The 24840-nt window shown below is 60.6% G+C and overlaps 1 protein-coding gene across 1 annotated transcript in view; it reads left to right on the forward strand.

Moving 5' to 3' along the window:
• LOC144735863 (ubiquitin carboxyl-terminal hydrolase 16-like) overlaps nucleotides 1-24840 on the forward strand; it is an 81639-nt gene that overhangs the window by 22689 nt on the left and 34110 nt on the right. Inside the window, 3 exon segments of the mRNA XM_078618416.1 lie at nucleotides 535-618; nucleotides 9051-9181; nucleotides 24459-24546. Coding sequence (XP_078474542.1) covers nucleotides 535-618; nucleotides 9051-9181; nucleotides 24459-24546 — 303 coding nt within the window.

Raw genomic sequence — 24840 nt, forward strand, 5'->3', positions numbered from 1 at the left:
TTACACAGCTACCCCTCTACACAGTTACCCAGCTACCCTTCTACACAGTTACACAGCTACCCCTCTACACAGTTACTCAGCTACCCCTGTACACAGTTACTCAGCTACCCCTCTACACAGTTACCCAGCTACCCCTCTACACAGTTACCCAGCTACCCCTCTACACAGTTACCCAGCTACCCCTGTACACAGTTACTCAGCTACCCCTGTACACAGTTACCCAGCTACCCCTCTACACAGTTACTCAGCTACCCCTGTACACAGTTACCCAGCTACCCCTCTACACAGTTACTCAGCTACCCCTGTACACAGTTACTCAGCTACCCCTCTACACAGTTACTCAGCTACCCTGTACATGATCACTCAGCCACCCTGTACACAGTTACTCAGCTACCCCTGTACACAGTTACTCAGCTACCCCTGTACACAGTTACTCAGCTACCCTGTACACAGTTACTCAGCTACCCTGTACACAGTTACTCAGCTACCCTGTACATGATCACTCAGCTACCCTGGTCACTGCATCCCGTCTAGAGCCTGGCTCAGACTCCGCTTCTGGCGACGGCGCTGAGAGACACGTCGGGCGGAGCGCTCCTCACCGTGCAGCCCCCCTCACTCGTGAGAGCCTCACCACTCACCACTACTCACCACTACTACTCATCACCACTCACTACTCACTACTCACCACTCACCACTACTCACCACTCACCACCACTCACTACTCACTACTCACCACTTCTCACCACTCACCACTACTCACCACTCACCACTACTCACCACTCACCACTACTCACCACTCACCACCACTCACTACTCACTACTCACCACTACTCACCACTCACCACTGCTCACCACTCACTACTCACCACTACTCACCACTACTCACCACTACTCACCACTCACCACTACTCACCACTCACCACCACTCACCACTACTCACCACTCACTACTCACCACTACTCACCACTACTCACCACTCACTACTCACCACCACCACTCACCACCACTCACTACTCACCACTCACCACCACCACTCACCACCACTCACTACTCACCACTCACCACCACTCACCACCACTCACTACTCACCACTCACCACCACTCACCACCACTCACCACTCACCACTCACCACCACTCACCACCACTCACCACTACTCACCACTCACCACCACTCACCACCACTCACCACTACTCACCACTCACCACCACTCACCACCACTCACCACTACTCACCACTCACCACCACTCACCACTACTCACCACTCACCACTACTCACCACTCACCACCACTCACCACTACTCACCACTCACCACCACTCACCACCACTCACCACTACTCACCACTACTCACCACTCACCACTACTCACCACTCACCACCACTCACCACCACTCACCACTACTCACCACTCACCACTACTCACCACTCACCACTACTCACCACCACTCACCACCACTCACCACCACTCACCACTACTCACCACTCACCACTACTCACCACTCACCACCACTCACCACCACTCACCACTACTCACCACTCACCACCACTCACCACTACTCACCACTCACCACTCACCACTACTCACCACTACTCACCACTCACCACTACTCACCACTCACCACCACTCACCACTACTCACCACTCACTACTCACCACTACTCACCACCACTCACTACTCACCACTCACCACTCACCACTCACCACCACTCACCACTACTCACCACTACTCACTACTCACCACCACTCACTACTCACCACTCACCACTACTCACCACCACTCACCACTACTCACCACTCACCACTCACTACTCACCACTACTCACCACTCACCACTCACCACCACTCACCACCACTCACTACTCACTACTCACCACTCACCACTCACCACCACTCACCACCACTCACCACTCACCACTACTCACCACTCACTACTCACTACTCACCACTCACCACTCACCACCACTCACCACCACTCACCACTCACCACTACTCACCACTCACCACTCACTACTCACCACTCACCACTCACCACCACTCACCACCACTCACCACTCACTACTCACCACTCACCACTCACCACCACTCACCACCACTCACTACTCACTACTCACCACTCACCACCACTCACTACTCACTACTCACCACTCACCACTCACCACCACTCACTACTCACTGCTCACCACTACTCGCTACTCACCACTCACCACCACTCACCACCACTCGCTACTCACCACTCACCACCACTCACCACTCACCACTCACCACTACTCACCACTCACCACCACTCACCACTCACCACCACTCACCACTACTCACCACTCACTACTCACCACTACTCACCACTACTCACCACTCACTACTCACCACTCACCACCACCACTCACCACCACTCACTACTCACCACTCACCACCACTCACCACCACTCACCACTACTCACTACTCACCACCACTCACCACCACTCACCACCACTCACCACCACTCACTACTCACCACCACTCACCACCACTCACCACCACTCACCACCACTCACTACTCACTACTCACCACTCACCACCACTCACCACCACTCACCACCACTCACCACTACTCACCACCACTCACCACCACTCACCACCACTCACCACCACTCACCACTCACTACTCACCACTCACTACTCACCACCACTCACCACCACTCACTACTCACTACTCACCACCACTCACCACCACTCACCACCACTCACCACCACTCACCACCACTCACCACCACTCACCACTCACTACTCACCACTCACTACTCACCACTCACCACTCACCACCACTCACCACCACTCACTACTCACCACCACTCACCACCACTCACCACCACTCACCACTCACTACTCACCACTCACTACTCACCACTCACCACTCACCACCACTCACCACCACTCACTACTCACTACTCACCACTACTCACCACTGCTCACCACTCACCACTACTCACTACTCACCACTACTCACCACTGCTCACCACTCACCACTACTCACCACTACTCACCACTCACCACTACTCACCACTCACCACCACTCACTACTCACTACTCACCACTACTCACCACTGCTCACCACTCACCACTACTTACCACTCACCACTACTCACCACTCACCACTACTCACCACTCACCACTGCTCACCACTCACCACTACTCACCACTCACCACTCACAACTACTCACCACTACTCACCACTCACCACTACTCACCACTCACCACTACTCACCACTCACCACTACTCACCACTCGCTACTCACCACTCACCACTACTCACCACTGCTCACCACTACTCACCACTGCTCACCACTCACCACTACTCACCACTCACCACTACTCGCCACTCACCACTCACAACTACTCACCACTCACCACCACTCACTACTCACTACTCACCACCACTCACCACTACTCACCACTCACCACTCACCACTACTCACCACTCACCACACACCACCACTCACTACTCACTACTCACCACTACTCACCACTGCTCACCACTCACCACTACTCACCACTCACCACTCACCACTCACCACTACTCACCACTCACCACTACTCACCACTCACCACTCACCACTCACCACTACTCACCACTCACAACTACTCACCACACACCACCACTCGCTACTCACCACTCACCACTCGCCACTACTCACCACCACTCACCACTACTCACCACTCGCCACTCACTACTCCTCACTACTCACCACTCACCACTCGCTACTCACCACTCACCACTACTCACCACTCACCACTACTCACCACTCACCACTCGCTACTCACCACCACTCACCACTACTCACCACTCGCCACTACTCACCACTCACCACTCGCTACTCACCACCACTCACCACTACTCACCACTCACCACTACTCACCACTCACCACTCGCTACTACTCACCACTCACCACTCGCCACTACTCACCACTCACCACTCGCCACTACTCACCACTCACCACTCGCCACTACTCACCACTCACCACTCACTACTCCTCACTACTCACCACTCACCACTCGCTACTCACCACTCACCACTACTCACCACTCGCCACTACTCACCACTCACCACTCGCCACTACTCACCACCACTCACCACTACTCACCACTCGCCACTACTCACCACTCACCACTCGCTACTACTCACCACCACTCACCACTACTCACCACTCGCCACTACTCACCACTCACCACTCGCCACTACTCACCACCACTCACCACTACTCACCACTCGCCACTACTCACCACTCACCACTCGCTACTACTCACCACCACTCACCACTACTCACCACTCGCCACTACTCACCACTCACCACTCGCCACTACTCACCACCACTCACCACTACTCACCACTCGCCACTCACTACTCCTCACTACTCACCACTCACCACTCGCTACTCACCACTCACCACTACTCACCACTCACCACTACTCACCACTCACCACTCGCTACTCACCACCACTCACCACCACTCACCACTCACCACTACTCACCACTCACCACTCGCTACTCACCACCACTCACCACCACTCACCACTCGCCACTACTCACCACTCACCACTACTCACTACTCACCACTCACCACTCGCTACTCACCACCACTCACCACCACTCACCACTACTCACAACTCACCACTCACCACTACTCACCACTCACTACTCGCCACTACTCACCACTACTAACCACTACTCACCACTCACCACTACTCACCACTCGCTACTCACCACTCACCACTACTCACCACTGCTCACCACTCACCACTCGCCACTCGCTACTCACCACTCACCACTACTCACCACTGCTCACCACTCACCACTCGCCACTCGCCACTCGCCACTCGCCACTCACCACTCGCTACTCACCACTCACCACTCGCTACTCGCCACTCGCCACTCGCCACTCACCACTCACCACTCGCCACTCGCCACTCGCCACTCGCCACTCGCCACTCACCACTCGCCACTCACTACTTACCACTCACCACTCGCCACTCACCACTCGCCACTCGCCACTCACCACTCGCCACTCGCCACTCACCACTCACCACTCGCCACTCGCCACTCACCACTCGCCACTCACCACTCGCCACTCGCCACTCGCCACTCGCCACTCGCCACTCACCACTCGCCACTCACCACTCGCCACTCGCCACTCACCACTCGCCACTCACCACTCGCCACTCACCACTCACCACTCACTACTTACCACTCGCCACTCGCCACTCGCCACTCACCACTCACTACTCACCACTCACCACTCGCCACTCGCCACTCACCACTCGCCACTCGCCACTCGCCACTCACCACTCACTACTTACCACTCGCCACTCACCACTCGCCACTCACCACTCACCACTCGCCACTCGCCACTCGCCACTCACCACTCACTACTTACCACTCACCACTCGCCACTCACCACTCACCACTCGCCACTCGCCACTCACCACTCACTACTTACCACTCGCCACTCGCCACTCACCACTCGCCACTCGCCACTCGCCACTCGCCACTCACCACTCGCCACTCGCCACTCGCCACTCGCCACTCACCACTCGCCACTCGCCACTCGCCACTCGCCACTCGCCACTCGCCACTCGCCACTCGCCACTCACCACTACTCACCACTGCTCACCACTCACCACCACTCACCACTCGCTACTCACCACTCACCACTACTCACCACTGCTCACCACTACTCACTACTCACCACTCACTACTTACCACTCGCCACTCGCCACTCACCACTCACCACTCACCACCACTCGCCACTCGCCACTCGCCACTCGCCACTCACCACTCACCACTCGCTACTCACCACTCACCACTCACCACCACTCGCCACTCGCCACTCGCCACTCGCCACTCGCCACTCGCCACTCACCACTCACCACTCGCTACTCACCACTCGCTACTCACCACTCACCACTCACCACCCACCATTCCCACTCGCCACTCACCACTCACCACTCGCCACTCACCACTCGCCACTCACCACTCGCCACTCACCACCCACCATTCCCACTCGCCACTACTCACCACTCACCACTACTCGCCACTCGCCACTCACTACTCACCACTACTCACCACTACTCACCACTCACCACTACTCGCCACTCACTACTCACCACTACTCACCACTACTCACCACTACTCACCACTACTCACCACTCACCACTACTCGCCACTCACCACTCACTACTCGCCACTACTCACCACCACTCACCACTCGCCACCCACCACTCGCCACTACTCACCACCACTCACCACTACTCACCACTCGCCACTCACTACTCCTCACTACTCACCACTCGCTACTCACCACTCGCTACTCACCACTCACCACTCGCTACTCACCACTCACCACTCACCACTCACTACTCACCACTCACTACTCACCACTTACCACTCGCCACTCGCCACTCACCACTCACCACCACTCACCACTCACCACTCACCACTCGCCACTCACCACTCACCACTCACCACTCGCTACTCGCCATTCGCTACTCACCACTCACCACTCACCACCCACCATTCCCACTCGCCACTACTCACCACTCACCACTACTCGCCACTCGCCACTCACTACTCACCACTACTCACCACTACTCACCACTCACCACTACTCGCTACTCACCACCACTCACTACTCGCCATTCACCATTCACCACTCGCTACTCACCACTCGCTACTCACCACCACTCACTACTCGCCATTCACCATTCACCACTCGCTACTCACCACTCGCTACTCGCCATTCGCTACTCACCACTCACCACTACTCACCACTCGTTACTCACCACTTCTCACCACTCACCACTACTCACAACTACTCACCACACACCACCACTCGCCACTACTCACTACTCGCCACTCACCACTCACCACTACTCACCACTCACTACTCACCACACACCACCACTCACTACTCACCACTCGCTACTCACCACTCACCACTACTCACCACTACTCACCACCACTCACCACTACTCACCACTCACTACTCGCCACTACTCACCACTACTCACCACTCACCACTACTCACCACTCACCACTACTCACCACTACTCACCACTACTCACCACTCACCACTACTCACCACTCACCACTACTCACCACTACTCACCACTCACCACTACTCACCACTACTCACCACTCACCACTACTCACCACTACTCACCACTCACCACTACTCACCACTACTCACCACCGCTCACCACTCACCACTACTCACCACTCACCACTACTCACCACTACTCACCACTCACCACTACTCACCACTACTCACCACTCACCACTACTCACCACTCACCACTACTCACCACCGCTCACCACTCACCACTCACCACTACTCACCACTACTCACCACTCACCACTACTCACCACTCACCACTACTCACCACCGCTCACCGCTCACCACTCACCACTACTTACCACTCACCACTACTCACCACTCACCACTACTCGCCACTCACCACTACTCACCACTACTCACCACTCACCACTACTCACCACTCACCACTACTCGCCACTCACCACCGCTCACCACTCGCCACTCACCACTACTCACCACTCACTACTCACCACTCACCACTCGCTAGTCACCACTACTCACCACTACTCACCACCGCTCACCACTCACCACCGCTCACCACTCACCACTACTCACCACTACTCACCACTACTCACTACTCACCACTACTCACCACTACTCACCACTCACCACTACTCACCACTACTCACCACTCACCACTACTCACCACTCACTACTCACCACTCACCACTCGCTAGTCACCACTACTCACCACTACTCACCACCGCTCACCACTCACCACTACTCACCACTCACCACTACTCACCACTACTCACCACTACTCACTACTCACCACTACTCACCACTACTCACCACTCACCACTACTCACCACTACTCACCACTCACCACTACTCACCACTACTCACCACTCACCACTACTCACCACTACTCACCACTACTCACTACTCACCACTACTCACCACTCACCACTACTCACCACTACTCACCACTCACCACTACTCACCACTACTCACCACTACTCACTACTCACCACTACTCACCACTACTCACCACTCACCACTACTCACCACTACTCACCACTCACCACTACTTACCACTACTCACCTCTACTCACCACTACTCACCACCGCTCACCACTCACCACTACTCACCACTCACCACTACTCACCACTACTCACCACTACTCACTACTCACCACTACTCACCACTACTCACCACTCACCACTACTCACCACTACTCACCACTCACCACTACTCACCACTACTCACCACTCACCACTACTCACCACTACTCACCACTCACCACTACTCACCACTACTCACCACTCACCACTACTCACCACTACTCACCACTCACCACTACTCACCACTACTCACCACTCGCTACTCACCACTACTCACCACTACTCACCACTCACCTCTACTCACCACTACTCACCACTCACTACTCACCACTAACCACTCGCTAATCACCACTACTCACCACTACTCACCACTCGCTACTCACCACTACTCACCACTACTCACCTCTACTCACCACTACTCACCACTACTCACCACCGCTCACCACTCACCACTACTCACCACCACTCACCACTACTCACCACTCACCTCTACTCACCACTCACCACTACTCACCACCACTCACCACTACTCGCCACTCACCACTACTCACCACTCACCACTACTCACCACTCACCACTACTCACCACTACTCACCACTCACCACTACTCACCACTACTCACCACTCACCACTACTCACCACTACTCACCACTCACCACTACTCACCACTACTCACCACTCACCACTACTCACCACTACTCACCACTCACCACTACTCACCACTACTCACCACTCACCACTACTTACCACTACTCACCTCTACTCACCACTACTCACCACCGCTCACCACTCACCACTACTCACTACTCACCACTACTCGCCACTCACCACTCGCGCTGTGTGTGTCTCTCTGCAGGGCGCTCTGTCTCTCACGCTGGGCCCTGCTGGGCCCCTCTCCTCCAGCCTGCTCCAGGTCCTCAGCGCCATGCGAGGCCTGGGGAGCGGAGCCCTCAATCCCAGCGGCCTCTTCGGCGAGCTGTGTCGCAGGTGAGCGCGAGCACCGCTCACCCACTCGCTCACCCACTCACCCACTCGCTCACCCACTCGCTCACCCACCCACACAGTCATCTACTCACTCGCTCAACCACCCACACACTCGCTCACCCACTCGCTCACCCACTCATCCACTCGCTCACCCATCCACCCATACGCACTCATCCTCGTGCTCACCCATACGCTCACCCACTCACTCACCCACCCCCTCACTCACCCACTCGCTCACCCCACTCGCTCACCCACCCACCCACTCGCTCACCCATACGCACTCATCCTCGTGCTCACCCATACGCTCACCCACTCGCTCACCCACCCCCTCACTCTCCCACTCGCTCACCCACTCGCTCACCCACCCACCCACTCGCTCACCCACCCACTCGCTCACCCACCCACACAGTCACCCACCCACACAGTCACCCACCCACTCACTCACTCGCTCACCCATACGCTCACCCACTCACCCACTCGCTCACCCATGCGCACTCATCCTCGCGCTCACCCATTCGCTCACCCACTCACCCACTCGCTCACCCACCCACTCGCTCACCCACTCACCCACTCGCTCACCCACCCACCCACACACTAACCCACCCACACAGTCACCCACCCACTCGCTCACCCACCCACCCACACACTAACCCACCCACACAGTCACCCACCCACTCGCTCACCCACCTACCCACTCGCTCACCCACTCACACAGTCACCCAGCCACACAGTCACCCACCCACTCGCTCACCCACCCACACAGTCACCCACCCACACGCTCACCCACTCGCACACCCACACGCTCACCCACCCACCCACTCACTCACCCACCCACACAGTCACCCACCCACTCGCTCACCCACCGTCCCACTTACCTACACCCACACATTCACCTTGCCACACGCTCCCACACCCATTCCCCTGAACACCCCACTGAGACTCTGAACACCCCACTGAGACCCTTAACACCCCACTGACACCCTGAACACCCCACTGACACCCTGAACACCCCACTGACACCCTGTACACCCCACTGACACCCTGAACACCCCACTGACACCCTGAACACCCCACTGAGACCCTGAACACCCCACTGACACCCTGAACACCCCACTGACACCCTGAACACCCCACTTAGACCCTGAACACCCCACTGACACCCTGAACACCCCACTGACACCCTGAACACCCCACTGAGATCCTGAACACCCCACTGTCACCCTGAACACCCCACTGACACCCTGAACACCCCACTGAGACCCTGAACACCCCACTGACACCCTGAACACCCCACTGACACCCTGAACACCCCACTGACACCCTGAACACCCCACTGAGACCCTGAACACCCCACTGACACCCTGAACACCCCACTGACACCCTGAACACCCCACTGACACCCTGAACACCCCACTGTCACCCTGAGCACCCCACTGACACCCTGAACACCCCACTGTCACCCTGAACACCCCACTGAGACCCTGAACACCCCACTGACACCCTGAACACCCCACTGACACCCTGAACACCCCACTTAGACCCTGAACACCCCACTGACACCCTGAACACCCCACTGACACCCTGAATACCCCACTGTCACCCTGAACACCCCACTGACACCCTGAACACTACACTGAGACCCTGAACACCCCACTGTCACCCTGAACACCCCACTGACACCCTGAACACCCCACTGACACCCTGAACACTACACTGACACCCTGAACACTACACTGACACCCTGAACACCCCACTGACACCCTTAACACTACACTGACACCCTGAACACTACACGGACACCCTGAACACTACACTGACACCCTGAACACTACACTGACACCCTGAACACTACACTGACACCCTAAACACTACACTGACACCCTGAACACTACACTGACACCCTGAACACTACACTGACACCCTGAACACTACACTGACACCCTGAACACTACACTGACACCCTGAACACTACACTGACACCTTGAACACCTCACTGAGACCCTCAACACTACACTGACACCCTGAACACTACACTGACACCCTGAACACTACACTGACACCCTGAACACTACACTGACACCCTGAACACTACACTGACACCCTGAACACCCCACTGACACCCTGAACACTACACTGACACCCTGAACACGACACTGACACCCTCAACACTACACTGACACCCTGAACACTACACTGACACCCTGAACACGACACTGACACCCTGAAGACTACACTGACACCCTGAACACGACACTGACACCCTGAACACTACACTGACACCCTGAACCCGACACTGACACCCTGAACACTACACTGACACCCTGAACACTACACTGACACCCTGAACACTACACTGACACCCTGAACACTACACTGACACCCTGAACACTACACTGACACCCTGAACACTACACTGACACCCTGAACACGACACTGACACCCTGAACACTACACTGACACCCTGAACACTACACTGACACCCTGAACACTACACTGACACCCTGAACACTACACTGACACCCTGAACACTACACTGACACCCTGAACACTACACTGACACCCTGAACACTACACTGACACCCTGAACACGACACTGACACGCTGAACACCCCACTGACACCCTGAACACGACACTGACACCCTGAACACCCCACTGACACGCTGAACACCCCACTGACACGCTGAACACCCCACTGACACGCTGAACACCCCACTGAGACCCTGAACACGACACCACCTGAATCGAGGAAATTTGGGGAGCGACGTGGGAGAGCGAGAATGGAAGACAATTATAGGAGAGTGAGATGGGAGGTGGGAGAGAGAGAGACGGGAGAGAGAGGAGGGAGGGAGGGGTGGGAGGTGGGAGAGAGAGAGAGTCTCACTGGGGTCCCCGTCATGACTGAACGGCAATGTTGGAATCTTCATTCCATCTGTGCGGCGCTTGAGGGTTCCAGCCTCTCACGCCGGAGGGTTTTCTCCGTGCCCTCCGGTTTGAGTTTCGTACATCTGCGGCTCTTTGTCGATCCGCTGCTGGATGAAGGTCTCCCCCACACTGTGTCGGTCGTGGGGTTTGTTTGACCATACTTCACCACGCCGGTCAGTGTGGGTCGGTACGGGGGGGGGGGGGGGGGGGCGCGGAGTTGGTCCAGGACCCGTAGAGAAATCACCCCCCGCCGATGTTGGTCGCCGCGTGCCGCCGCGCGCTAACCGCAGCGCCACCGCTCCACGCAGCGCGCTAACCGCAGCGCCACCGCTCCACGCAGCGCGCTAACCGCAGCGCCACCGCTCCACGCCGCCGTCCACCGCCGCAGAACCTCGTAGGGGCGGTCGCGTCGCTCACAGCGGTGGGCGCAGCGGCTCCCCACCCCTGGCTCACGCCGCGGCGGTCTGGAGGGGATGCCCCGCCGCCACCACCGCCACCACCACCACCACCGCCACCACCACCACCGCCGCCACCACCACCGCCACCACCACCGCCACCACCGCCACCACCACCACCGCCACCGCCACCACCGCCACCACCACCACCACGCGCTACACCGGTGGCTCTTGGCCTGGCGGCGGTCTGCGAGACACGGACAGATTTTGTTTTAGAAGGTAAATCGTCGACACCAAACGACGCACGGGGTGGTGACGTGAGTTACAACTTGCGTTGTGCGTCACTGGCGGCGAGCGTCCCGGCTCTCCGTGGCTGCAGAGTCCTTCAGGTCTCGCGGTGTCCCGCGGTGTCCCGCGGTGTCCCGCTGTGTTTGTGTGCCGTGATGCGGCACACAAACACAAAGCTCGCCCCCCCCGTGTAGCCTCAACAGACTGTTGGGGCAAGTGCCGTTAACGTGCACCTATGAACGCCGGCACAGCACACGAGGGGGTGGGTGGCCAGCACCACGCCCGGCCGCCTTTGATTCCCGAGCGGCGATGTTTACTCATTTGAGGCTGAATCGACCTAGGAGAGGCCCATGACGGTTCAGATAATCTTCACCGGTGATGGCCGTGAGCGGAAATTGAACCCGGGTGGCCAGGTCCGTAGTGGAGTTCGCTAACCACTACATCACCGCTCTCCCTCGCACACACACGCACACACGCAGACACACGCCCGCGCTCGCACGCACGCACACACACCCGCGCTCACACACGCACTCACACACCCGCGCTCACACACACACGCGCTCACACACACCCGCGCTCACACACACACGCGCTCACAACCACACACGCTCACACACACGCGCTCACACACACACGCGCTCACACACACACGCGCTCACACACACACGCGCTCACAACCACACGCGCTCACACACACACGCGCTCACACACACGCACGCAGACACACGCCCGCGCTCGCACGCACGCACACACACCCGCGCTCACACACGCGCTCGCACACACACGCGCTCACACACGCGCTCACACACACGCGCTCACACACACACGCGCTCACAACCACACGCGCTCACACACACACGCGCTCACACACACGCACGCAGACACACGCCCGCGCTCGCACGCACGCACACACACCCGCGCTCACACACGCGCTCACACACACCCGCGCTCACACACACACGCGCTCGCACACACACGCGCTCACAACCACACGCTCACACACACGCGCTCACACACACACGCGCTCGCACACACACGCGCTCACAACCACACACGCGCTCACAACCACACACGCGCTCGCACACACACGCGCTCACACACACACGCGCTCACACACACGCGCTCACAACCACACGCGCTCACACACACACGCGCTCACAGACACACGCGCTCACACACGCACGCGCTCGCACACACCCGCGCTCGCACACACACGCGCTCACACACGCACGCGCTCGCACACACACGCGCTCACACACGCACGCGCTCGCACACACCCGCGCTCACACACGCGCTCACAACCACACGCGCTCACACACACGCGCTCACACACACACGCGCTCACACACACACGCGCTCACACACACGCGCTCACACACACACGCGCTCACAGACACACGCGCTCACACACGCGCTCACGCACGCATACGCATGCAGACACACACACGCACACGCGGATGCGTCGCGTGTCGCCCGCGTGCGGCTCTCCCGCCGCCTCCCCCCCCGGAGGGGTCGACGTGGAGCCGGGCCCCCCGCCCCCCCCGCCCCCCCCGCCGCGTGGCATCAGGTGTCGCCCGTCAAACCAATTACCTGCCTCTTTATGGCGCGTGTCCTCGCGGCGGCGGCGGCGGCGGCGGCGAGTCAAGGGCTGCGCCTCTAAATGTTTACCTGCGCGCAGATTATCCCGCCGCGTTGTCGCGGATTGTGTGGCGTGCCCGCAATGCCGGCCAGGCAGGCGGGGGGAGAGGTAATTTGGCGCGAGCCGCGTGACCTTCGTGCGGGGAAGATTGGCGGCGCTGGTGGGTGGGTTGGTTTTCCCGCTTCCCCCTCTGGGTTTTTGTTATTTTTTCCCCCTTTTGTCGTTTTATTTCATTTTTTATTTTAATTCCTTCCCGGTCCGCGATCGGCGATGCGCCCCCCCCCCACACCGATCGACATTCACTGGGCCCCTCCCGTCTCACGCTCCTCATCCTCCTCCTGCTGCTGCTGCTTCTACCCCTCATCCCCCTCATCCCCCTCATCCCCCTCATCCCCCTCATCGTCCTCCTCATCCCCCTCATCCCCCTCATCCCCCTCATCCCCCTCATCATCCTCCTCATCATCCCCCTCATCATCCTCCTCATCGTCCTCCTCATCGTCCTCCTCATCCTCTGTAACGTGCTGCTTGCGTTGGGTGCCCTGCCACAGCAGCAGGCTGGTGGTGGTGGTAGTGGTGGTGGTGCAGGGTGGTGGTGGTGCAGGGTGGTGGTGGTGCAGGGTGGTGGTGGTGCAGGGTGGTGGTGGTGCTGGTGGTGGTGGTGGTGCAGGGTGGTGGTGGTGGTGCAGGGTGGTGGAGATGCAGGTGGTGCAGGGTGGTGGTGGTGGTGGTGCAGCAGGGTGGTGGTGCAGGGTGGTGGTGGTGGGGCAGGGTGGAGGTGGTGCAGGGTGGTGGTGGTGGTGCAGGGTGGTGGAGATGCAGGTGGTGCAGGGTGGTGGTGGTGGTGGTGCAGCAGGGTGGTGGTGCAGGGTGGTGGTGGTGGGGCAGGGTGGAGGTGGTGCAGGGTGGTGGTGGTGGTGCAGGGTGGTGGTGGTGGTGCAGGGTGGTGGTGGTGGTGCAGGGTGGTGGTGGTGGTGCAGGGTGGTGGTGGTGGTGCAGGGTGGTGGTGGTGCAGGGTGGTGGTGGTGCAGGGTGGTGGTGGTGCAGTGGCCACCACCTTGCACCCTGCGCTCTACCCCCCTGGATGTGTGCTAGGAGGGGAGTGAGGAGTGTACGGGGTGGTCGAGGTAACTTGCCGGCCATCTCGACGTGACGCAGGGCGTCTACGCCATGCGTGCTGTTTCCCCATAGCGTGCGGTGTGCGCGTACCCCCTCTAGTGAGGGCGTCTGTACGATGATGGGTGTCTCGAGTTCCGGGTGTCTGTACGTAGTGCAGGGTGTTTATCTATCATGCTGGGTGCCTGTAACAACACGAGAGAGAGATGGGAGACGCGGGTGCCGAGGGCGACGCGGGCGAGCGGGTCGGTTCTGCCACCGGTGGGAGTTCCCCCCGAGGTTGCTGGACGAGGAGGCCACACGGACGCCGCTGCGGCCGTCGGGCGAGGGCGGCCCTAGCTGGGGGGGAGGGGCCTCGGGGAGCGGCCGCGGGATCCGACGACGCGGTCGGCGTGGCTCTCGGAGGGGAACTCGGCGTGGCTCTCGGAGGGGAACTCGGCGTGGCTCTCGGAGGAGCGCGGCGGCGTCGGGGAACTCGGCGTGGTCGGAGCAGCGGAGCCGGCGACGAATCTGCCCGAGGGGAGCGTGGGCGCGGCGAGGCGCTGCCTGCCGCCTCTCGGGGGACGGCTTCGGAGTCGGAAGCATTCAGGCAGAGAGATCCTGGGCCTAGAACCTCTGCTGCTGGGCGGTGGTGGTGGCGGCGGCGGTGGCGGCGGCGGCAGCGGCGGCGGGGGGTGGCGGCGGCGGCGGCGGCGGCGGCGGCGGGTGGCGGCGGCGGCGGCGGTGGCGGCGGCGGCGGCGGGTGGCGGGCGGCGGTGGTGGCGGCGGTGGCGGCGGCGGCGGCGGCGGCGGCGGCGGGTGGCGGCGGCGGCGGCGGTGGCGGCGGCGGTGGTGGCGGCGGTGGCGGCGGCGGTGGTGGCGGCGGTGGGGGCAGTGGTGGTTGTGGCGGTGGTGGCGGTGGCGGTGGTGGTGGTGGCGGTGGTGGCGGTGGTGGGGGGCGGTGGTGGGGGCGGTGGTGGGGGCGGTGGTGGGGGCGGTGGTGGGGGCGGTGGTGGGCTCCTCCCGTCTCACGCTCCTCATCCTCCTCCTGCTGCTGCTGCTTCTACCCCTCATCCCCCTCATCCCCCTCATCCCCCTCATCCCCCTCATCGTCCTCCTCATCCCCCTCATCCCCCTCATCCCCCTCATCCCCCTCATCATCCTCCTCATCATCCCCCTCATCATCCTCCTCATCGTCCTCCTCATCGTCCTCCTCATCCTCTGTAACGTGCTGCTTGCGTTGGGTGCCCTGCCACAGCAGCAGGCTGGTGGTGGTGGTAGTGGTGGTGGTGCAGGGTGGTGGTGGTGCAGGGTGGTGGTGGTGCAGGGTGGTGGTGGTGCAGGGTGGTGGTGGTGCTGGTGGTGGTGGTGGTGCAGGGTGGTGGTGGTGGTGCAGGGTGGTGGAGATGCAGGTGGTGCAGGGTGGTGGTGGTGGTGGTGCAGCAGGGTGGTGGTGCAGGGTGGTGGTGGTGGGGCAGGGTGGAGGTGGTGCAGGGTGGTGGTGGTGGTGCAGGGTGGTGGAGATGCAGGTGGTGCAGGGTGGTGGTGGTGGTGGTGCAGCAGGGTGGTGGTGCAGGGTGGTGGTGGTGGGGCAGGGTGGAGGTGGTGCAGGGTGGTGGTGGTGGTGCAGGGTGGTGGTGGTGGTGCAGGGTGGTGGTGGTGGTGCAGGGTGGTGGTGGTGGTGCAGGGTGGTGGTGGTGGTGCAGGGTGGTGGTGGTGGTGCAGGGTGGTGGTGGTGCAGGGTGGTGGTGGTGCAGGGTGGTGGTGGTGCAGTGGCCACCACCTTGCACCCTGCGCTCTACCCCCCTGGATGTGTGCTAGGAGGGGAGTGAGGAGTGTACGGGGTGGTCGAGGTTACTTGCCGGCCATCTCGACGTGACGCAGGGCGTCTACGCCATGCGTGCTGTTTCCCCATAGCGTGCGGTGTGCGCGTACCCCCTCTAGTGAGGGCGTCTGTACGATGATGGGTGTCTCGAGTTCCGGGTGTCTGTACGTAGTGCAGGGTGTTTATCTATCATGCTGGGTGCCTGTAACAACACGAGAGAGAGATGGGAGACGCGGGTGCCGAGGGCGACGCGGGCGAGCGGGTCGGTTCTGCCACCGGTGGGAGTTCCCCCCGAGGTTGCTGGACGAGGAGGCCACACGGACGCCGCTGCGGCCGTCGGGCGAGGGCGGCCCTAGCTGGGGGGGAGGGGCCTCGGGGAGCGGCCGCGGGATCCGACGACGCGGTCGGCGTGGCTCTCGGAGGGGAACTCGGCGTGGCTCTCGGAGGGGAACTCGGCGTGGCTCTCGGAGGAGCGCGGCGGCGTCGGGGAACTCGGCGGTGGGCGCGGCGAGGCGCTGCCTGCCGCCTCTCGGGGGACGGCTTCGGAGTCGGAAGCATTCAGGCAGAGAGATCCTGGGCCTAGAACCTCTGCTGCTGGGCGGTGGTGGTGGCGGCGGCGGTGGCGGCGGCGGCAGCGGCGGCGGGTGGCGGCGGCGGCGGCGGCGGCGGCGGCGGCGGTGGCGGCGGCGGCGGCGGGTGGCGGCGGCGGCGGCGGTGGCGGCGGCGGTGGTGGCGGCGGTGGCGGCGGCGGCGGCGGCGGCGGCGGCGGCGGCGGCGGCGGTGGCGGCGGCGGTGGTGGCGGCGGTGGCGGCGGCGGTGGTGGCGGCGGTGGGGGCAGTGGTGGTTGTGGCGGTGGTGGCGGTGGTGGTGGTGGCGGTGGTGGCGGTGGTGGGGGCGGTGGTGGGGGCGGTGGTGGGGGGCGGTGGTGGGGGCGGTGGTGGGGGCGGTGGTGGGGGCGGTGGTGGTTGTGGTGGTGGTGGCGGTGGCGGCGGCGGTGGCGGCGGTGGGGGCGGTGGTGGTTGTGGCGGTGGCGGCGGTGGGGGCAGTGGTGGTTGTGGCGGTGGGGGCGGTGGTGGCGGTGGCGGTGGTGGTGGTGGTGGCGGTGTGGTGGCGGTGGTGGTGGCGGCGGTGGTGGCGGCGGTGGTGGGGGGCGGTGGTGGGGGCGGTGGTGGGGGCGGTGGTGGTGGCGGTGGTGGTGGCGGTGGTGGTGGCGGTGGTGGTTGTGGTGGTGGTGGTGGTGGTGGTGGTGGCGGTGGTGGCGGCGGCGGTGGGTGGTGGCGGCGGCGGCGGCGGTGGTGGCGGTGGGGGCGGGCGGCGGCGGCGGCGGGGGCGGTGGTGGTTGTGGTGGTTGTGGTGGTGGTTGTGGTGGTTGTGGTGGTTGTGGTGGTTGTGGTGGTTGTGGTGGCGGTGGTGGGGGCGGTGGTGGTGGCGGTGGTGGGGGCGGTGGTGGGGGCGGTGGTGGGGGCGGTGGTGGGGGGCGGTGGTGGGGGCGGTGGTGGGGGCGGTGGTGGTTGTGGTGGTGGTTGTGGTGGTGATGGTGGCGGTGGCGGTGGCGGCGGCGGTGGCGGCGGCGGTGGCGGCGGGGTGGGGGCGGTGGGGGCGGTGGTGGGTTGTGGGCGGTGGCGGTGGTGGCGGCGGTGGTGGTGGTGGCGGTGGTGGTGGGGGCGGTGGTGGGGGCGGTGGTGGGGGCGGTGGTGGGGGCGGTGGTGGTTGTGGTGGTGGTGGCGGTGGGCGGCGGCGGGTGGCGGCGGTGGGGCAGTGGTGGTTGTGGCGGTGGTGGCGGTGGCGGTGGCGGTGGTGGTGGCGGCGGTGGTGGCGGCGGTGGTGGGGGCGGTGGTGGGGGCGGTGGTGGGGGCGGTGGTGGGGGCGGTGGTGGTTGTGGTGGTGGTGGCGGTGGCGGCGGCGGGCGTGGTGGCGGCGGTGGTGGCGGCGGTGGCGGTGGTGGGGGCGGTGGTGGGGGGCGGTGGTGGGGGCGGTGGTGGGGGCGGTGGTGGGGGCGGTGGTGGGGGCGGTGGTGGGGGCGGTGGTGGGGGCGGTGGTGGTTGTGGTGGTGGTGGCGGTGGGCGGCGGGCGGCGGTGGCGGCGGTGGGGGCAGTGGTGGTTGTGGCGGTGGTGGCGGTGGTGGTGGGGTGTGGCGGTGGTGGGGGCGGTGGTGGGGGCGGTGGTGGGGGCGGTGGTGGTTGTGGTGGTGGTGGCGGTGGCGGCGGCGGGTGGCAGCGGTGGGGGCAGTGGTGGTTGTGGCGGTGGTGGCGGTGGCGGTGGTGGCGGTGGGGTGGTGGCGGTGGTGGCGGTGGTGGCGGTGGTGGGGGCGGTGGTGGGGGCGGTGGTGGGGGCGGTGGTGGGGGCGGTGATGGTGGTGGTGGCGGGTGGCGGCGGCGGTGGGGCGGCGGTGGGGGCAGTGGTGGTTGTGGCGGGTGGCGGCGGTGGGGGCGGTGGTGGTGGTTGTGGCGGTGGGGGCGGTGGGGTGGCGGGTGGCGGTGGTGGTGGTGGTGGTGGTGGTGGCGGTGGTGGTGGCGGTGGTGGTGGTGGCGGTGGTGGGGGCGGTGGTGGGGGCGGTGGTGGTGGCGGTGGTGGTGGCGGCGGTGGTGGTGGCGGTGGTGGTGGCGGTGGCGGTGGCGGCGGCGGCGGCGGCGGTGGGGGCAGTGGTGGTTGTGGCGGTGGCGGCGGTGGGGGCAGTGGTGGCGGTGGCGGTGGTGGTGGTGGTGGTGGTGGTGGTTGTGGTGGTGGTGGTGGTGGTGGTGGTGGCAGCAGGGAGTGTGGGGGGAGCGTGACGGATGTCTCGGTGGTCTCGGCGACGGTGAAAGTTGGTGCTGAAGGAAGTCACGACTTCCGCTGACGCTTGTGGGTGGCCGTGAGTGGAGGCCAGGCCGCTGCAGGGACGGAGGAGGCCTTTTTTGAGGCCTCGAGGACTTGTTGAGGCGGCCTCCGATCTGTGAGTCTAGCGGCAGGCCGCTCCGTGGTGGGGGCACGGCTGCTGGCGAGAGCCCCACTCGGTCTTCGGTCCGTTTCCATCGCCTCCCGGTTGGCGACAGCGGAGCCCCGGCGGGGCTGGGGGTCGGGCGATCGCGTGCGCTGCGGTGTTTGATCGGTGCCACTTTCTCCACCGCCGACCCGAAATCAACTTAGAGCCGATGGGCGCGTACGTACGTATGGACTGTACGTTGGACTTCTTTCGCACCGTACGTAGTCAACGGCGCTCATCAGAGGTGCGGGGGAAGGGCAACAAACTAAACGCAGCAACAACAACAACAACAACAAGCAGTTCTAATGAGTTTCACCTGCGTTGGGTGAAGGGGATGACATGGACAGGGAGCTGGGCAATGTTTTCGCCTGAGTGCCCACCAGCAGAACCTCCGATTTTTCCGCGTCGAGCAGCATTTCACCTCGTGCAGAAAGCCACCCATGCACCACTCGCGCCCAATCTTCGAGGTACCGAGGGCTCTCCGTATCGAACTTTTACTCGACTGCGGTTACGTGTATGCCTCCAATTAAAGTAATATTTAAAAATACTTTTTATTTTTAAACACGCTTTAATGAAATGTACCGTACGAGTAATGGAAGAACTCCACGACTCCAGGAAGTGGCCCCGAGGCTTGCCACAACGTGAGGGGCCGTGGTGATTTACAGCCATAACGTGAGGGGCCGTGGTGATTTACAGCCAACGTGAGTTGAGCGTGGACAATTAGACCCAAGCCGAAACATAACATGTTAAAAAGAATGTTTAAAAATATAGATTTTTTTATATTTAATGATAGAATATAGTATTGTCATCAGTGTGACATACGCATACCAGGTTTACAGTCGATACCACATTGGGAAGTGTGTAAAAATTGAGTTACAAGATTTGAGGATACAACAACAACAACGACGACGACAACAGACAGAGTGAGTTAAATAAAAGCGTGCAGTAATAGGATCGGCTGTCCGAGTGTTGCCAACCTTCTCGAAAATTATCTTTTGTCGGGTGCAGCAAGGGCTGTGTGTCATCTGCATAACGACCCATGCTGGCTCTCTGAGTAACGTGCTGGGTGTATCTCTGCACCGTGCTGGGCGTCTCTGTGACATGGGAGGTGACTTGTCCACAGGAAGTGTTCAATGTTGACAGTTAAAGAGATCGAAACCGGAGGAGGATTTCTCCACAACTCTTGACGATGCTGGCTGTAATTGCCGGCGGAACGTCACGCTGCTTGGATTGTAAATGTTGCAGTGGGTTTACTCCCCAGCACACGCCGGCGTGTGCTGTACGAGTAGCGGATCGGCACGTTCTGTTTACGTGACAAACCCCTTACCAATTGGCTGTGACAGGTTTAATGACCCATTTTTAGTGACACCATCTAACCCAACATTGGCCGTGGAAGCCGACTTCTTGTTTGAATTATGAGGCCTCCTTTACCAGTGGCAAAATATAGTAATAGGTTTTTACCCTTTCAACTGGTCCAACACCAATGGAGACTAGGCTCTAAGAAAAGCTGTCGGGTGTGGACCAATCAACTTCAAGGACAGTGCATATCATTATCATCATCAGAGTTGTTTCTTTTTGTTTGCATTTTGACTGCTTGTGTTGTGGTTATTGCAAACATGATGCCTTGTATAAAGGTGTCAGTTTTGTACCAGTTGAAAGGGTAAACACCTACTATTACTATTTCTTGTTTGAATGTCGATGGTGCTTTTAGCAGCCTTGGCGGGGGGGGGGAAGGAGGCCATTGTTCACGATTCTCTCTCTCGTGGCTGCGTTCGCCAGCGAGACGTCTGCCCTGAAAGTGCCGGTCGCTGAGCTGTAGTAGAATGCGGCGCCTGATGATTTTGACCGAGATCGGCAGCAGTCCATGATGCCAAACGGCGTCAACCGTTACGGTGCTGATGTCCTGTTGACGTTTCTGTGACGGTGCTCAGTATCTCTGTCACGTGCTGGGTGTCTCTGTCACGTGCTGGGTGACTCTGTCACGTGCTGGGTGTCTCTGTCACGTGCTCAGTATCTCTGTCACGTGCTGGGTGTCTCTGTCACGTGCTCAGTATCTCTGTCACGTGCTGGGTGTCTCTGTCACGTGCTCAGTATCTCTGTCACGTGCTGGGTGACTCTGTCACGTGCTGGGTGTCTCTGTCACGTGCTCAGTATCTCTGTCACGTGCTGGGTGTCTCTGTCACGTGCTCAGTATCTCTGTCACGTGCTGGGTGACTCTGTCACGTGCTGGGTGTCTCTGTCACGTGCTCAGTATCTCTGTCACGTGCTCAGTATCTCTGTCACGTGCTCAGTATCTCTGTCACGTGCTCAGTATCTCTGTCACGTGCTGGGTGTCTCTGTCACGTGCTCAGTATCTCTGTCACGTGCTGGGTGTCTCTGTCACGTGCTCAGTATCTCTGTCACGTGCTGGGTGACTCTGTCACGTGCTGGGTGTCTCTGTCACGTGCTCAGTATCTCTGTCACGTGCTGGGTGTCTCTGTCACGTGCTCAGTATCTCTGTCACGTGCTGGGTGTCTCTGTCACGTGCTCAGTATCTCTGTCACGTGCTGGGTGACTCTGTCACGTGCTGGGTGTCTGTCACGTGCTCAGTATCTCTGTCACGTGCTGGGTGTCTCTGTCACGTGCTCAGTATCTCTGTCACGTGCTGGGTGACTCTGTCACGTGCTCAGTATCTCTGTCACGTGCTCAGTATCTCTGTCACGTGCTGGGTGACTCTGTCACGTGCTCAGTATCTCTGTCACGTGCTGGGTGTCTCTGTCACGTGCTGGGTGGCTCTGTCACGTGCTCAGTATCTCTGTCACGTGCTGGGTGTCTGTGTCACGTGCTGGGTGTCTCTGTCACGTGCTCAGTATCTCTGTCACGTGCTGGGTGTCTGTGTCACGTGCTGGGTGTCTCTGTCACGTGCTCAGTATCTCTGTCACGTGCTCAGTATCTCTGTCACGTGCTCAGTATCTCTGTCACGTGCTGGGTGTCTCTGTCACGTGCTCAGTATCTCTGTCACGTGCTCAGTATCTCTGTCACGTGCTGGGTGTCTCTGTCACGTGCTCAGTATCTCTGTCACGTGCTCAGTATCTCTGTCACGTGCTGGGTGGCTCTGTCACGTGCTCAGTATCTCTGTCACGTGCTGGGTGGCTCTGTCACGTGCTGGGTGTCTCTGTCACGTGCTGGGTGTCTGTGTCACGTGCTGGGTGTCTGTGTCACGTGCTGGGTGTCTCTGTCACGTGCTCAGTATCTCTGTCACGTGCTGGGTGTCTCTGTCACGTGCTGGGTGACTCTGTCACGTGCTCAGTATCTCTGTCACGTGCTCAGTATCTCTTTCACGTGCCGGGTGTCTCTGTCACGTGCTCAGTATCTCTGTCACGTGCTGGGTGTCTGTGTCACGTGCTGGGTGTCTCTGTCACGTGCTCAGTATCTCTGTCACGTGCTCAGTATCTCTGTCACGTGCTGGGTGTCTCTGTCACGTGCTGGGTGTCTCTGTCACGTGCTCAGTATCTCTGTCACGTGCTCAGTATCTCTGTCACGTGCTCAGTATCTCTGTCACGTGCTGGGTGACTCTGTCACGTGCTGGGTGTCTCTGTCACGTGCTCAGTATCTCTGTCACGTGCTCAGTATCTCTGTCACGTGCTGGGTGACTCTGTCACGTGCTGGGTGGCTCTGTCACGTGCTGGGTGTCTCTGTCACGTGCTCAGTATCTCTGTCACGTGCTCAGTATCTCTGTCACGTGCTGGGTGACTCTGTCACGTGCTCAGTATCTCTGTCACGTGCTGGGTGGCTCTGTCACGTGCTCAGTATCTCTGTCACGTGCTGGGTGACTCTGTCACGTGCTCAGTATCTCTGTCACGTGCTGGGTGACTCTGTCACGTGCTCAGTATCTCTGTCACGTGCTCAGTATCTTTGTCACGTGCTGGGTGACTCTGTCACGTGCTCAGTATCTCTGTCACGTGCTCAGTATCTCTGTCACGTGCTGGGTGACTCTGTCACGTGCTCAGTATCTCTGTCACGTGCTCAGTATCTCTGTCACGTGCTGGGTGTCTCTGTCACGTGCTCAGTATCTCTGTCACGTGCTCAGTATCTCTGTCACGTGCTGGGTGTCTCTGTCACGTGCCGGGTGTCCCTGTAATGTGCTGGGTGTTTGCCCCCCCCCCCCCCCCCCCAGGTGTCCTCGCTTCAAGGGCTTCCAGCAGCAGGACAGCCAGGAGCTGCTGCGCTGCCTCCTCGACGGAGTCAAGGCCGAGGATGTCGCGGTCAGCGTCACACCACCTCGTCACCACCACCACCTCGCCACCACCACCACCTCGTCACCACCACCACCTCGCCACCACCACCACCTCGTCACCACCACCACCTCGTCACCACCACCACCTCGTCACCACCACCACCTCGTTACCACCACCACCTCGCCACCACCACCACCTCGCCGTCACCACCTCGCCACCACCACCACCTCGTCACCACCACCACCTCGTCACCACCACCACCTCGCCACCACCACCACCTCGCCACCACCTCGCCACCACCACCACCTCGCCACCACCACC

The sequence above is a fragment of the Lampetra planeri genome, chromosome 57, assembly GCF_965212315.1.
Source record: "Lampetra planeri chromosome 57, kcLamPlan1.2.h2, whole genome shotgun sequence".
Lineage (NCBI taxonomy): Eukaryota > Metazoa > Chordata > Hyperoartia > Petromyzontiformes > Petromyzontidae > Lampetra > Lampetra planeri.